This window comes from Monodelphis domestica, chromosome 4 (assembly GCF_027887165.1).
Source record: "Monodelphis domestica isolate mMonDom1 chromosome 4, mMonDom1.pri, whole genome shotgun sequence".
Lineage (NCBI taxonomy): Eukaryota > Metazoa > Chordata > Mammalia > Didelphimorphia > Didelphidae > Monodelphis > Monodelphis domestica.
The window spans coordinates 31,930,527-31,944,689 of NC_077230.1; the positions used below are offsets into that span (position 1 = coordinate 31,930,527).

At 34.7% G+C, this 14,163-nt stretch overlaps 1 protein-coding gene across 11 annotated transcripts in view; it reads left to right on the top strand.

Moving 5' to 3' along the window:
• Window positions 1–14,163, top strand: part of DMD (dystrophin) — a 2,399,796-nt gene that overhangs the window by 1,504,195 nt on the left and 881,438 nt on the right. For all 11 annotated transcript variants that reach the window (XM_007493357.3, XM_056797113.1, XM_056797116.1 and 8 more), the window contains one exon: window positions 792–941. In XM_007493357.3, the coding sequence (XP_007493419.2) occupies window positions 792–941 (150 nt within the window). The remainder of the gene's footprint in view (window positions 1–791; window positions 942–14,163) is intronic.

A 14,163-nucleotide genomic window follows, 5' to 3' on the forward strand; every position in this document is an offset into this window, starting at 1 on the left:
TCACAGAGTCATAATCAATAGAACTTGCAAGTGATGGTGTAGTGGGAAAAGGATAAGGATTCATAGATAACCATGATCTTTTAAGCTTGGGAAGATTATGCTCTTCAGACTTTTTTTTTTTAATATAGGAAGTATCTTACATACACACACACACACACACACACACACACACACACCATTGGTATGTAAACTGTAATTTGGGAAATTTAAATTACAAATGTTGGGCCATTGTTGTAATATCCTCTCACTTGGTGGTCCACTATCAGGATGTCTTCATCCTCTGGTGAATATTGCTTCCTGGACAGAACTACACACACTGGGATTATCCTAATTCCCATCTTTGAGGATCACTTGACTGCCTGTGTTTAAAGAATTATTATTGAAATTTTCATTTGTGTCTGACTTTCTATCACCCCATCTAGGGATTTCTTGGCACAAATACAGGAGTGGTTTGCCATTTCCTTCTCCAGTTCATTTTATAGATGAGGAAACTGAGGCAAACAGGTTTAAGTGACTTATTCAGGTTTATATATCTACTAAGTGGCTGAGGCCAGATTTGAACTCAGGAAGACGAGTCTTCCTGACTCTAGGCACAGCATTCTGTCTGCTGAGCCACTATGCCTTTGTTTAAGGAGTTACTTAAATTTAGAATTTTGAAAGCCTGTTGATATAAACACATGTCACAACTACAAAGATCAGTAATTTTCTTTGTTAAAAACATGTTTTCTCTGTTAGATAATAGATACGTCCACGTAATTTATTGTAAATGTTGTTCCATTTATTGGTTTTAGTTACGAGTGGAAGAATTGCCTGGACGCCAGGGAATACTGAAACAATTAAATGAAACTGGAGGAAAAGCTCTTATAAGTGAAACCATAAACCCAGAAGAGCTAGATAAACTGGAGAACAGGCGCAAAGAGGCAAACCTTCAATGGATAAAGGTCAGCTATATTGATAACAGTTACTTCTCACATGTAGAATGTACTACAAATGTCTACTTTTTTTGTTGTGAGTTTGTGTGCTGAAGATCTGGCTCAGATGTATGATTTGTCACAGATGGATTTGTGGTGATATTAAAAGAAAGTGTAAGTACTGAAACATCCAGTGCTATTCTTCAACATAAATTATTTTCAAGAGTTGGCCTGAAAATTGCCTAAGTAATTAATTGGATGTTCAGTTGTGCATGGAAAGCCTTTAGAAGAGATGAAGGTGACCCATGCAAAAAGTAAAATAAAGCAAAATCCCTAATTCTTACCCAGAAGATTTACTAACTAAATGATGGATGCGTGAAATTTATGCAACTCCATATGCACACAAAACAAAGTCACCAAAGAAACCTATAACAATTGTCCAAGCTCTCTTGGGAGCCCTCAACTTGCCATAGTTCTCATATTCTCTTCAAGTCTCCATTTGTTTATTTTTATTTGAGATTTTAGGAAAGTAAATATGGTCTTAAGATTATTAATATGCAACATTGTTCTCATTGAAGGATATTAGTTACATATTTAAAATATATTTTCATTTAAAATCGTTATTAAGCAATACCTGTTCATCAAGATATATATATATATACATATATATATATATAAATATATATATATATATATAAAGCTCTTTAAATGGAATCACAACAAAGAGATTTTGCAGTACTGCAATGTTCAAGAGAGATTGTCAAAATAATGTTTTCATTCTAAAATAGAAACACTAGAGGCTAATCAACAATTGTTTGTATCTTGATTAGTCTCCAAAGTAATTGAAAGGTGTGAAGGATGTTTCAGAGAAACTTTTTTACACTTAGGCAATTTTAATGATAAAATTTAGAAATGTGTCAGGTTATTTATCTCATTATTTAAAAACCATAGTGCTGAAGTTTATCTAACAGTGTCTAAGTAATAAATGTAATAAATAATAGATTCCAGTTTTATGAAAGTATAGTAAAAGTGTATAGTATACGAATTAGTTTCATGTAGCAAGAATAAATTAGCAATTTGAAAAAATAAAATATGCTAAATAAGAATCTTCATAAAATAATGTGTATGAAATAAGGGGCAAAATGTTACAGAAAAACCTTGACCTTTTAAAACAAGAAAAAAAGATTAAAAAAATAAAAAGGTATTTTTTAGAGAGCATAGACATAGAGATCATAGAACTAGAATTGACTTATTTTAAGGAAGAGGAAACTGAAGTTCACAGAGGATAAGTGACTTGTTTAAGGTCATACAGTTAATAAGTGACAGAGTTGGAATTTGATTCAACATCGAGATCTTTTTATCCCCAATCAAACTTTTTTCCCCTTTTCAGTTCTGCTTTAAAAAAATTTTGTCACCTTTTAATAATTTTTTCTTTTTGAAAAAATATAGTTATCATATATAGTTCTTAGCACATAGTAATTGCTTAATAAATGTTTGTAGATTAACTGTCAATATATAATATATACATACATGTTTCTTATAAATGTGTATATATGTATATATGTTTCTATTCTGCTGGTTTCCATATTCCCTTATTTGTTTCATAGTTATCATTTTATTGCACCATCACAATAAATATTTGTTAAGCCACCTCCAATTGTTGAACCTATATTTTCTAATTGTTTTTACTATTATAAAGAGTATGCCCATGGATATTTTATGCACTTAATTTAAGGGTAGGTAAATAACAGTTCATCCACATTGATCTAACTAGTTAATCTGCTTAAGAAAATTTTAAATCAATTTTATATATTTCTATTTTCCTCATCTTTAAAATGAGAAGATTGGACCAGAAGATTTCTAAGGTCCTTACTGAGTCCAACATTCTATAGTTTTTTAGTTCTGAAACCCAAGGTATGAATGAAAAATTTGACAGGGATCATTATTAAGCTATCATTTGTGCCTATTGCCTTCAGCTCCTATTCTCTAATTATTTTTGGTTGTCATGTCTAACTCTTGATTAGACTGACTTAAGTCTAATCAAAGATAATAGAAAATGATCAGTCCAGTATGTAACTTACTATTTTTGTCAGTAGTTACATGTGTGGTCTCAAAGAAAGGTGTTTCATCATCTTCAGGGGGATTTTCTGAACAGTCACTCTGTCTAAAGAACGAGAGAATGGGACCCTTCTTTCTTTTACTCTTCTCTCCTCTTGGTGGTTGTGATGACACATGCTTAGAATTAGTGACTAATCTGAAAGTATCTTAAATATTTATGGTACCATGTTAGTCCCATATTTGGGTTGTTCACAAGATAGAACTTTTGGATAAAATTTATAGCATGTTTTGTTTGAATATTTGAAAATATTGTTTCAGAAAAATGATGCTGATCTTATCATTTCAGATTAGCAGCTTATTTTCTCAAAAATGTAGACTTATTTTTCTTCATAAATCTATAAATATTACTTACATATTAAGCTATAGTTTCACAAATTTAAAAAGGAATGAAAGAATTGTAACCATGCCAGAAACTATTGTGATTCCCATTTTCTGTATGGTTTAAGTAAGAAAGTTTGGGACCAGCGATTTGGGATTGACAACAAAAGCTTCGGCATTTACTACCTGTGTCATCCATGTTGGGCCGGTCATTTTAAAGTTTTAGGACTTCTTTTTATTTAGATAAAAAATATTTCCATATATTTTTCTATTTAACCAAGCTAAGATCAGCATTATGTGATATTGAAAAACGTACCAACCCAAATAGTCCTTAATGTTAAGAATTAAGATGTGCACCTAACATTAAAAGGATCCACATACCAGAATAATATTAGTTGTAGTTAGATAAAAATAAAAAATCCACTTCATTTCTTAAAAATCTTTAAAATGCTGTAAGAATACCAAGATAAAGGAAATTTATAAAAAAAGGTGCTCTATCAAAAATAAATCAGTATCTATGCATATGACATTTTGTTTCTATGCTAAGTGAATGTAATGGAGATGGATAAATGGAGGGAGGCAGTTTCACTGTATAGAAGTTGAAACGGCTGATTCCAAGGAGGAAGACAGTATACTGCAACCAGGTAGAATACTGGAGGAGCAAAGACAGGACCAGAAGAAAGGTACCATAGAAGAATTCTAAAGAGGAGAGGAAGAGTTTTTCCCAATCAAATCTTGCTGGTCTCAGGATAATGATGGGAAAGGTTAGTCTCCTCTCTAGTAGACTTGGTAACCTCTGCTGACTTTATAATTGAAAAGTACTATATTATTTTATTAAAAAGAGTAAGCCAGAAAATGGTGGATTGTTTACTTCTATTTTGCATATAGTTCATGTTCCTAATATTCTAGCAATTACTTCCAAAAATCATGATTTCAACTGGCACAGTGTACTTCACATTAAGGCAGCTTAATCAAATTACATCTAGCAGAGGAGTACCAACATTCTAATTTTGAACTTTCTTATTCAATTATATTAATAACAACATACTCAGTGGTTTCAGTCATATTTACTTTAGTTTTTATTTTTTCATTGTTACAAACTTGATAGTTGTTAATTTCATATATAATGAAGAAAACAGAAAAACATGATTACTTGTTAAACTATGCATCTATTTTAGATAGCTTGAATTTTTAAAAAGTATATGTTAAATCCATTAGCCACACTACCTTGTTTAGATGAAAATATGAAATTCTGTCTATTCTGTTATTTTAAATATTTCAATAATATTTTTGATCATCATTCTCAATGTTCTTTAAAACCATAAGCAAATAAATCTAGACAAGAGAAAAAATTAATCATCATAATGTTTCTGGCTGAAAATGTTTATCCTATGGTTTGTGAAAAATCATGGACGAAGAAATTACTGCAGAAGGTTAAAGAGCTAAATGTCACTAGAATCTTCCAGTATCAAAAAATTAGCCTCATTTTGGTTTCTGATAAAATTCTGTAATGTGACAGTAAAGGGATGGTTTTGGACATTTGGAAAAGAAAGGATTTTTTTTTCTTAAAAGTTAGCATGTCTTGCTTTATTGAAAAAAGGTCATCGCAGATTGACCTGTAATATAACTGTAATATAAGGGCAAGGAGAGAATGGAGTCTTTCCTCCCTGTTGGGTCAGGACCAGCATGAGGTAAAGATAGTTAAGTAGTGAGAAAGAGAGGGGATGGATTGTCTTCCCTCTCAGCTCTCCCTGACAAACCCACTCTGGTTGCCTTTCAAAGACCTTAACTTTGGTTCCCTCAGAGATCCTGACTAAACAAGCTTGATACAGCTCTCCCTGGGGAGAGAGATATCACTTTCCTCCCCCCAACTTCAAGTCTCTCTTGATGTGATGGAGTCAGTCACCTGTTCTTATTAAACTTTTATTCTAAGGGATTGGGCAGATGAGTTTAGGAATGAGGGAACAGGGGGTCCCTAGAATAACTGAAAGCCCTTCTCCCCAAAGTCTGGCAGCTCAGCCTTTGTTGATCTGAGCCCCTGGGTTCAGTCAGTGAAGAAGCCCTGGCTCTCAACTGCCTTGGCAACTGTAACCAGTCCAGGACTTTAGGGAACCTGGAGGAAATCTTTCTTCTGGTGAACAGCTTCCAGTTGAAGTCCTATTCCCTTAATTGTCTTCTTGGGGTATTGGGTCAAGCTTTCACAGGAGGATATGAGTGCCAGTTCAGAGATCATCCAGTCCACCTTCCTGGTAGCTTCTCAGAGAGGAGAAGAATCTTTCCAACTGTCCAGCTCAGCTCACTTCCTCTCCTTTTCCCAGAATTCTTTCTCCTTCCTGCCCTTTCCCCATTCCTAAAGAATTCTCCAGCTTGCCAGATCTGCTTCTCTCTGTTCTGCTGGCAGATTAAGTCCAGTTCCTCTCTTACACGTTTTTTTTTTCCTTTTTTGAAAACCAATTTCTTAAACTGATAGATTAAACTAATATTCATAGGATAATAAGATCATCTATCATAAAGGACCTCAGTAACCATCTGATTGCATTTATATTGCATATGAAGAAACTGAGGTCCAGGCAGTGTTTCCTTTATTATTCTTATGGAAGAGATAAAGTGGGCTAAAATAAAGCCTAGTTCTATGAATTCAATTAAAACAATAAAATTTTCTTTCCACCCAAAATGGTCATTGGATTGAGGAAAATCTGGAGGGAGATTTCTTCCTTCCTTTCTTCCTTCCTTCCTTCCTTCCTTCCTTCCTTCCTTCCTTCCTTCCTTCCTTCCTTCCTTCCTTCCTTCCTTCCTTCCTTCCTTCCTTCCCTCACCTTCCATCTTGGAGTCAATACTGTATATTGGTTCCAAGGCAGAAAGAGCAGTAAGGGCTAGGCAATGGGGGTTAAGTGACTTGTCCAGGGTCACACAGCTGAGAAGTGTCTGAGACTATATTTGAACCCAGGACCTCCCATCTCTAGGCCCGACTCTCAATCCACTGAGCCACCTAGCTGGCCCCTTGGAGGGAGATTTCTAATAAAGACTTTCTGGGGGAGGGTTGTTTGTTTTTGTTTTTTAGGGTGGGAAGGGTTGACTTTTTGTTCATCATTTTTATAAATAATTTGGAAGAAAGTATAGATGATAGCTTACTGTGTTTTCAGTCACATAGCGGCAAGATCTTTAATATATTGAATGATCAAGTCTAGTAAACAAGAAGACAAATGATAAGGTCAAAAATGATACTGATATGATGAAATTTACTAAGATAAATTTAGAGTTCTATACATACATTGAAGGAATGAAATTCATACTGAATTCATTGATGAATGTAGGAAAGGTGAAACTAGACAATAGTTCCTATGAAAAAGATACAAGTCTTTTGGCAGACTTTATGTTCAGTATGAGTCAACAGTCTTCCATGGTATCCTAAGAATATAATAGTAGCTTAGGCTACATTGAAAGAATTATAGTATGAATAAATGAATAATAATAATGATGGTCAATATTTATATAGTGCATTCATATCTATAAATGCTTTATGAATAATTCATTCGAAGTATGAAGGAGGCAGTGGTCTTAGTATATGCTGCTATGATGGCTATGATCAGTCTACATTTAAAGCAAAATGTTCAGTTCATGTTAGTATATCTTAGGAAGGTCACTGACAAACAATAATGTCCCTGAAGAAGAATGACTTAGAATAATGAGAGGATTGTATGCCATGTCCTATGAGGCTCAGCTGAGTATTGCTGCCTATAGAAGAGAAGACTTAGAGCAGAAAAGGAAGTCTTTGAAAGGCTGTCATGTTGAAGAGGCATGAGATTTATTCCACTTGGTCTCAGAAAGCAGAACACAAATTAATGCATTTAAATTTTACTGAGAAAGATTTTAGCTCAATCTAAAGAAAAACTAAGACAGTGAGGTGACACAGTGGATAGATCATCAAGCCCAGAGTCAGGAAGACCTGAGTTCAAATCTGGTCTCCAACATTTGATTGTTCCCCATTTTTTAACATTAATTCTACTTTATTAACAAACAAAACAATAAAGGAAAAATCTTACTTTATAGCCAGAAAACACATATACTTCCAAACGTGGCTTTGAGGTAAATGGCAGAACCAAAATAACAGACTCTAAACTGACAAATTGAATACATTTTCCAATCCTTCATTTCAAAATTTTCCCATGACACAGAATTGTTGTTAATGACCATTAGGGTTTAATTGATACTCATTTCCAGAGATCTTATCATAAGGCTCCTTTTCCAGTCTCTGAAATTCTGAAGTAGATGGCCAACAGGTTATCAGATTTCTCTAAGTGACTTCATCTATTTGGTCCAGGAAAGGTTATTACCATCTGTGTTTTCACTGGCTTTTCACTCCATTATTGAGTGAACTCCTTTCTCACTCTCTCAAATAAAATATGGAGATGGGATTAACAATTTCTTTTTTATAGGAAAAAATAGCATAGTAGGAAAATCTGAAATGCTTAGCTGAAAAAAATAATTTTCAAGTAAAGCACTGATTCCTTTACTCTATTCATCATTCAATTTTCATGTTAAAATTTTACAAACATGTACTTTTTTAAAATTAAAAAAAAAAGGCTCAGTGGATTGAGAGTCAGGGCTAGAGATGAGAGAGGTCCTAAGTTCAAATGTGGCCTCAGACACTACCTAGCTGTGTGGCCCTGGGCAAGTCACTTAATCCCCATTACCTAGCTGTTACCACTCTTCTGCCTTAGACCAATACATAGTATTGGTTCTAAGACAGAAAGTAAAGGTTTAAAAAATAAAAATATCTATTAATTACCCTACATTACAAAGTCTAGTAGGTCAAAGATACTAAAATACAGTATCTTTTCAATACAGTATCTATTCAAAGGGTCTTTTCCATTTACTTCTAGTTAATTACAGTGATTTAAAAATGAGTAAAAATGTAACAGTCATGTGAAAAAAGGAAAGAAATACCCAATAATTCTTGGACTTAAAAGAAGTACGCTTAAAATAACCTTTTTTCAAGCCCTTTCATATGCATAGAATTTATTACCCTGTAGCAATGAATGTGAGCATAGAGGAGGAATCACCTACTAAAAGGACATTCCTAATATAAAATAAAGGTTTGGCTTTTATTTCTTTCTGCATTGCTTTTGCTTTGGGGTATCCTAATTTCCTGGCATTGACCTTGTGAATAGAGGGGTTTTCCTTCCTTTCCAGCCATAACAATAACAAAATGACACATTTTAGTATGCTACTACCTTAAACTGAACTTGAAAGAGGACAAAGATTAAATACCATGTTGAAAAGCAGGGATTGCAAATTCTAACCTAGTTTCATTTCTTGCTGTCTTTTGAGAAGTCGATATTTTGTGCAAAAATGAAAATGATGGCATTTTTATTAAAGGTCATACTAATAGGGAGAATAAAGTTTTCTGTATTTGAGTTTATTCAAATAATTAAACATCTGCTTTTATATCCAGGTAAACTGCTCACCCATTGCTTCAAAGCAGAGAAAAGAGATCCTGAGCACTGGGTTGGGTGATATATTCTTTTTTTGTCATATACCACCTGCCAGGACACATAACAGATCAGTAATGGGTTTCTTACCTTTTATTGTGTAGTAAATGGATTGATAGATTAGACCGAGGACCAGTGAACCATGGAATCGGAGGTTTGGGGGAAGGACTTTATCACTCTAATGTTATTCTTGTCTGGTATCAGCCAAGAGGGATGAGCTAGATTATCAGAGAGTAAGCTGTATGCCAGAATCACCATTGCTCTCATTTATTCACTTTAGACTTTAAGACAAGGCTACAGTATGGACTGTGAAGGACTAGTGATCGATGTCTGATGGAGACATTTCATTTTGTTCCCTTTTAATTGGGCTGTTGGTAGGAGAACTAATGACAGAACATTGAAAAGATAATTCCTTGTTTGTTAGAGCATATTATCATGTTCTAGGGCAGAAATACAAAATTTGAGTGGAACGACATCTTTAATTTGGGAACATTTTCAATATCACTAAGAAAAGTATAGCTAATCTTTGGCTTGATGGGTCAGAAATGGAGAAAGTTGACCAGAATTAGGGAAAGTACTGGAAACCACAGTCATGACAAGGTTATGGTTCAGGCATCAAGTTGACCTTGATAGTTTGACCAATAGTAATATATATTCTATATTATACATACATATATTAAGATATGTAAATGTGTATATCTAAATATGATTACTAAATATACATTTTTCCATAAAAATCTTGAAAATTATTTTTTATGAAAACAACATATTAAGCAATTTCCTGATTTAGGTTTTATTCATTAGGAAAGTAGATTTATAAATACTTAGACTAAGTAAGTCCTAATCTCTTCCTCCACTGGTGCATTCTTCCTAGTCTCCATTTTGTGGAAATACCTAGATCAGCCTTCATCCTTCATTCCTCTTCTACCTCTGGTCCTGGCTTCTAAACATTCAGACCATGTTTTCTTATTCTGCAACTTCCCTCAGGGCCTAAGCCCTTCTCACCCTAGAACATCCAAATATCTGTCTCTGAGACTTTCTCACTCCAAACCTCCCCAATTATGGTCTACCTTATACAATTGGTGAGTTTCTCCTGGCCTCCATTTTGTAGAGGTCCAAGTTGCTTTGTTTCTGACTTCAGGACTGCCATATTGTGACTCTGCACTAGGGAACTTCATCTCATCCCTTTTTAGCTTGCTCTTTTTGGTCTTTTCCCCTCTTTAGAATATGCTTGAGGGCAGGGATGCTCTTTTTTTGCTTGTAATTATATCCTCAGAATTTTGCACAGTGCCTGGCACATAGTGAGTACTGAATAAATGCTTATTTCCTTTTTTTTCTCCTAAACACATCAATACTTAAATTCTTCCATCATCTCATGGATGTTGTCAATCTTCCCCCAATGGTACAGATTACAACCCATTTATACCTTCCCCTGCTGAGTGACCTTATTTATTTTATGGAATAAATCCTATAATGGGTCCACTCAACATGTTTCAGGGCTTTTAATATTACTTGCAGCACTAAAGTTGTCTTTCTGTTGTCCTTCAGTCTTACCATGTGACTGGTCTACCTCCTTTTCCAATTGTATATTTATCTCCTGTATGAAACTGGTTATTCATATCCTGCATATATTTCTTTGTTGGAATGTGCTATAAACTCTTGAGTTTATCATGTCTCTCTCTCCATTTACTTTTCAGGGACACACAATTTTGATTCTTGGGTGATTAGAGTGCTTCATGATTCTTAGCCATGTAAAGGAAAAATAAATAAGTAACTTGATAATAATAGCAGATATGTATATATGATACATCTGTCAGGCCATCAATTCACTCAAACTACCTCTCATTCATACCACCTAACACCAAAGGGTATTCTCTAGTAGCTTGTAGGATTTATGTGGTGTTTCTTTATTCTTTAGGGGTGTTTCTTTACTCTTTGCCCAGGACTAGGCTCTAGTGTGAATTACTGCCCAATCAGATTTCAACTTGGAGCCCCCATTCTAATGGGTAAAAATCTTCTTTGGATCCCTTAAACCAGAATGGGCAAAGGAGGACAATTTGTTTCAGCAGCCACCATAGTGAGTGAATCAGGTACTGTGGAAATTTAAAGTTTGGTCAGCTATCAAAGACATCAGGATCATCCACTGTATCCCAGGTTGCTAGCAGTCACCCTGATTTGTTTCTTTCCCCTGGACTTGGATAATTCTGGAAGAGAGAGTGAGGTTGATCCTTCATGCAACTGAGCCTCATTCAAATCCAATTCCTACACAAGTCAAGACATCAGCCTGTGATGCTATTGGTCCTATTCAAAAATGAAGGACAATTAAAAATTGAGAAGAAGAAAATGGGTAATGATGTCAAGATCTTTTGATATTTGGAGAAAAACAGAACTCATATTGTAGGATTTTTATTTTTTTAGTGAGGTATGAGGCAAGAAATTCATCTTAGACTTTGGGAGATGGAGGTGTTATGGGAGATTTGAAGAGAAAATAGGTATAGGATGATCAATGTAAAAGACTTCATTACTAACAGCAATACAATAATCCATGACAATTCTGAAGGACTTCTGAAAAGAAATGCTTTCCACATCTAGAGAAAGAGTTTTTGGTACTTGTTTATTTGGGTATATGATGTGGGGTTTTGGTATTATAAGATTACTCTTTTTTTAAAAACATTATTTTATTTGGTCATTTTCATACATTGTTCATTGGAAACAGATAATTTTCTTTTCCTCCCTCCCAAGGCCCCCCCCCCCCTTTCCTGGCCGACGCGCAATTAGTCTGGGTATCACATGTGTCCTTGCTCTGAACTCATTTCCTTGTTGTTGGTATTTGCATTAGGGCGCTCATTTAGCATCTCACCTCGATCATGCCCCCTCAACCTCTGTAGTCAAGCAGTAGCTTTTCCTCGGTGTTTTTACTCCCTCATTTTGTCCTCTGCTTGAGGATAGTTTTTTTTTTTTCTCATAGATTGCTGCAGGTTGTTCAGGGACATTGTAAAGCCATTACTGGAGAAGTCCATTACATTCTCTTGTACCACAATGTGTCAGTCTCTGTGTACAATGTTTTCCTGGTTCTGCTCCTTTCACTCTGCATCACTTCCTGGAGGTCGGTCCAGTCTCCATGGAATTCCTCCACTTTATTATTCCTTTTAGCACAATAGTATTCCATCACCAACATATACCACAATTTGTTCAGCCATTCCCCAATTGAAGGGCATCCTCTCATTTTCCAATTTTTGGCTACCACAAATAGCGCAACTATGAATATTCTTGTACAAGTCTTTTTCCTTATTATCTCTTTGGGGTACAAACCCAGCAGTGCTATGGCTGGATCAAAGGGCAGACAGTCTTTTAGTGCCCTTTGGGCATAGTTCCAAATTGCCCTCCAGAATGGTTGGATCAATTCACAACTCCACCAGCAATTCATTAATGTCCCTACTTTGCCACACCCCCTCCAGCATTCATTACTTTCCTTTGCTGTCATGTTGAACAATCTGCTAGATGTGAGGTGATACCTCAAAGTTGTTTTGATTTGCATCTCTCTGATTATAAGAGATCTAGAACACCTTTTCATGTGCTTATTAATAGTTTTGATTTCTTTAACTGAAAATTGTCTATTCATGTCCCCTTCCCATTTTTCAATTGGAGAATGGCTTGATTTTTTGTACAACTGGTTTAGCTTTTTATAGACTTGAGTAATTAGACCTTTGTCAGAGGTTTTTGTTGTGAAGATTGTTTCGCAATTTGTTGCTTTCCTTCTAATTTTAGTTACATTGGTTTCGTTTGTACAAAAACTTTTTAATTTTATGTAGTCAAAATTATTTATTTTGCATTTTGTGACTCTAAGTCTTGCTTGGTTTTAAAATCTTTCCCTTCCCAAAGTTCTGACATGTATACTATTCTGTGTTCACCTAATTTACTTATAGTTTCCTTCTTTATCTTCAAGTCATTCTCCCATTCTGAGTTTATCTTGGTGTAGGGTATAAGGTGTTGATTGAAACCTAATCTCTCCCATACTGTCTTCCAATTTTCCCAGCAGTTTTTATGAAATAGTGGATTTTCGTCCCAAAAGCTGGGATCTTGTTTGTCAAAGACTGTCTTACTGAGGTCATTTACCCCAAGTCTATTCCACTGATCCTCCTTTCTGTCTCTTAGCCAGTACCAAATTGTTTTGATGACCGCTGCTTTGTAATATAGTTTGAGATCTGGGCCTGCAAGGCCACCTTCCTTTGATTTTTTTTTTCATTATTTCCCTGGATATTCTTGATCCTTTATTCTTCCAAATGAACTTTGTTATGGTTTTCTCTAATTCAGTAAAATAGTTTTTTGGTAGTTCAATGGGTATGGCACTAAATAGATAGATAAGTTTGGGTAGGATGGTCATTTTTATTATGTTAGTTCGTCCCACCCATGAGCAATCAATGTTTTTCCATTTGTTTAGATCTAGTTTTAATTGTGTGGAGAGTGTTTTGTAGTTGTGTTCATATAGTTCTTGTGTTTGTCTCAGCAGATAGATTCCTAAGTATTTTATATTGTCTTGGGTGACTTTAAATGGAATTTCTCTTTCTAATTCTTGCTGCTGAACTGGGTTGGAGATATATAGAAATGCTGATGACTTATGTCGGTTTATTTTGTATCCTGCAACTTTGCTAAAGTTGTTGATTATTTCGATTAGCTTTTTGGTTTATTCCCTGGGATTCTTTAAGTAAATCATCATATCATCCGCAAAGAGTGACAGCTTGGTCTCCTCCTTGCCAATTTTGATGGAAAATATCTCATTCCAACCTTTTATCGGCTCTGCTATTCCAGAATATGACTTAAGGTATTATTTTTAAAGACATTTGGAGAAGAATGTTGGAAGAGCTCAACTACCCCCTCTACCCTTCCATCTTGACTTGACTCCTGGATGTATGGCTACTTTTCCAATGACTATTTTCTGAACAGTCAGGATTAAAATTTTATCCCCATTTTATGATGATCAGATGCTTCTGGCCACTTAAAAAAAAATAAAGAGAGGGAAGGGAAGCAGAAGTGCAGGAGGGGACAGAAATACAAAATGTAGGTACTACCTGGACAAGTATGTATACACATAAACAATATGCATATAATTATATAACAGATACATATATCCATAAATATTTATGTATATAGTTATATTTGTGTATATATATATATTTAACACTGGCTAAGACAGAAATTTATAGTTTCTTATGCAATTCTCTTTCCAGTTCTTTGTATATTTTACTATTTCTGATTGTTGAATTCACAGTTAAATTTTAAAGAAGACAAAAGAAAACTCTTTCCTATTTCTCCTCTGTTCTCAG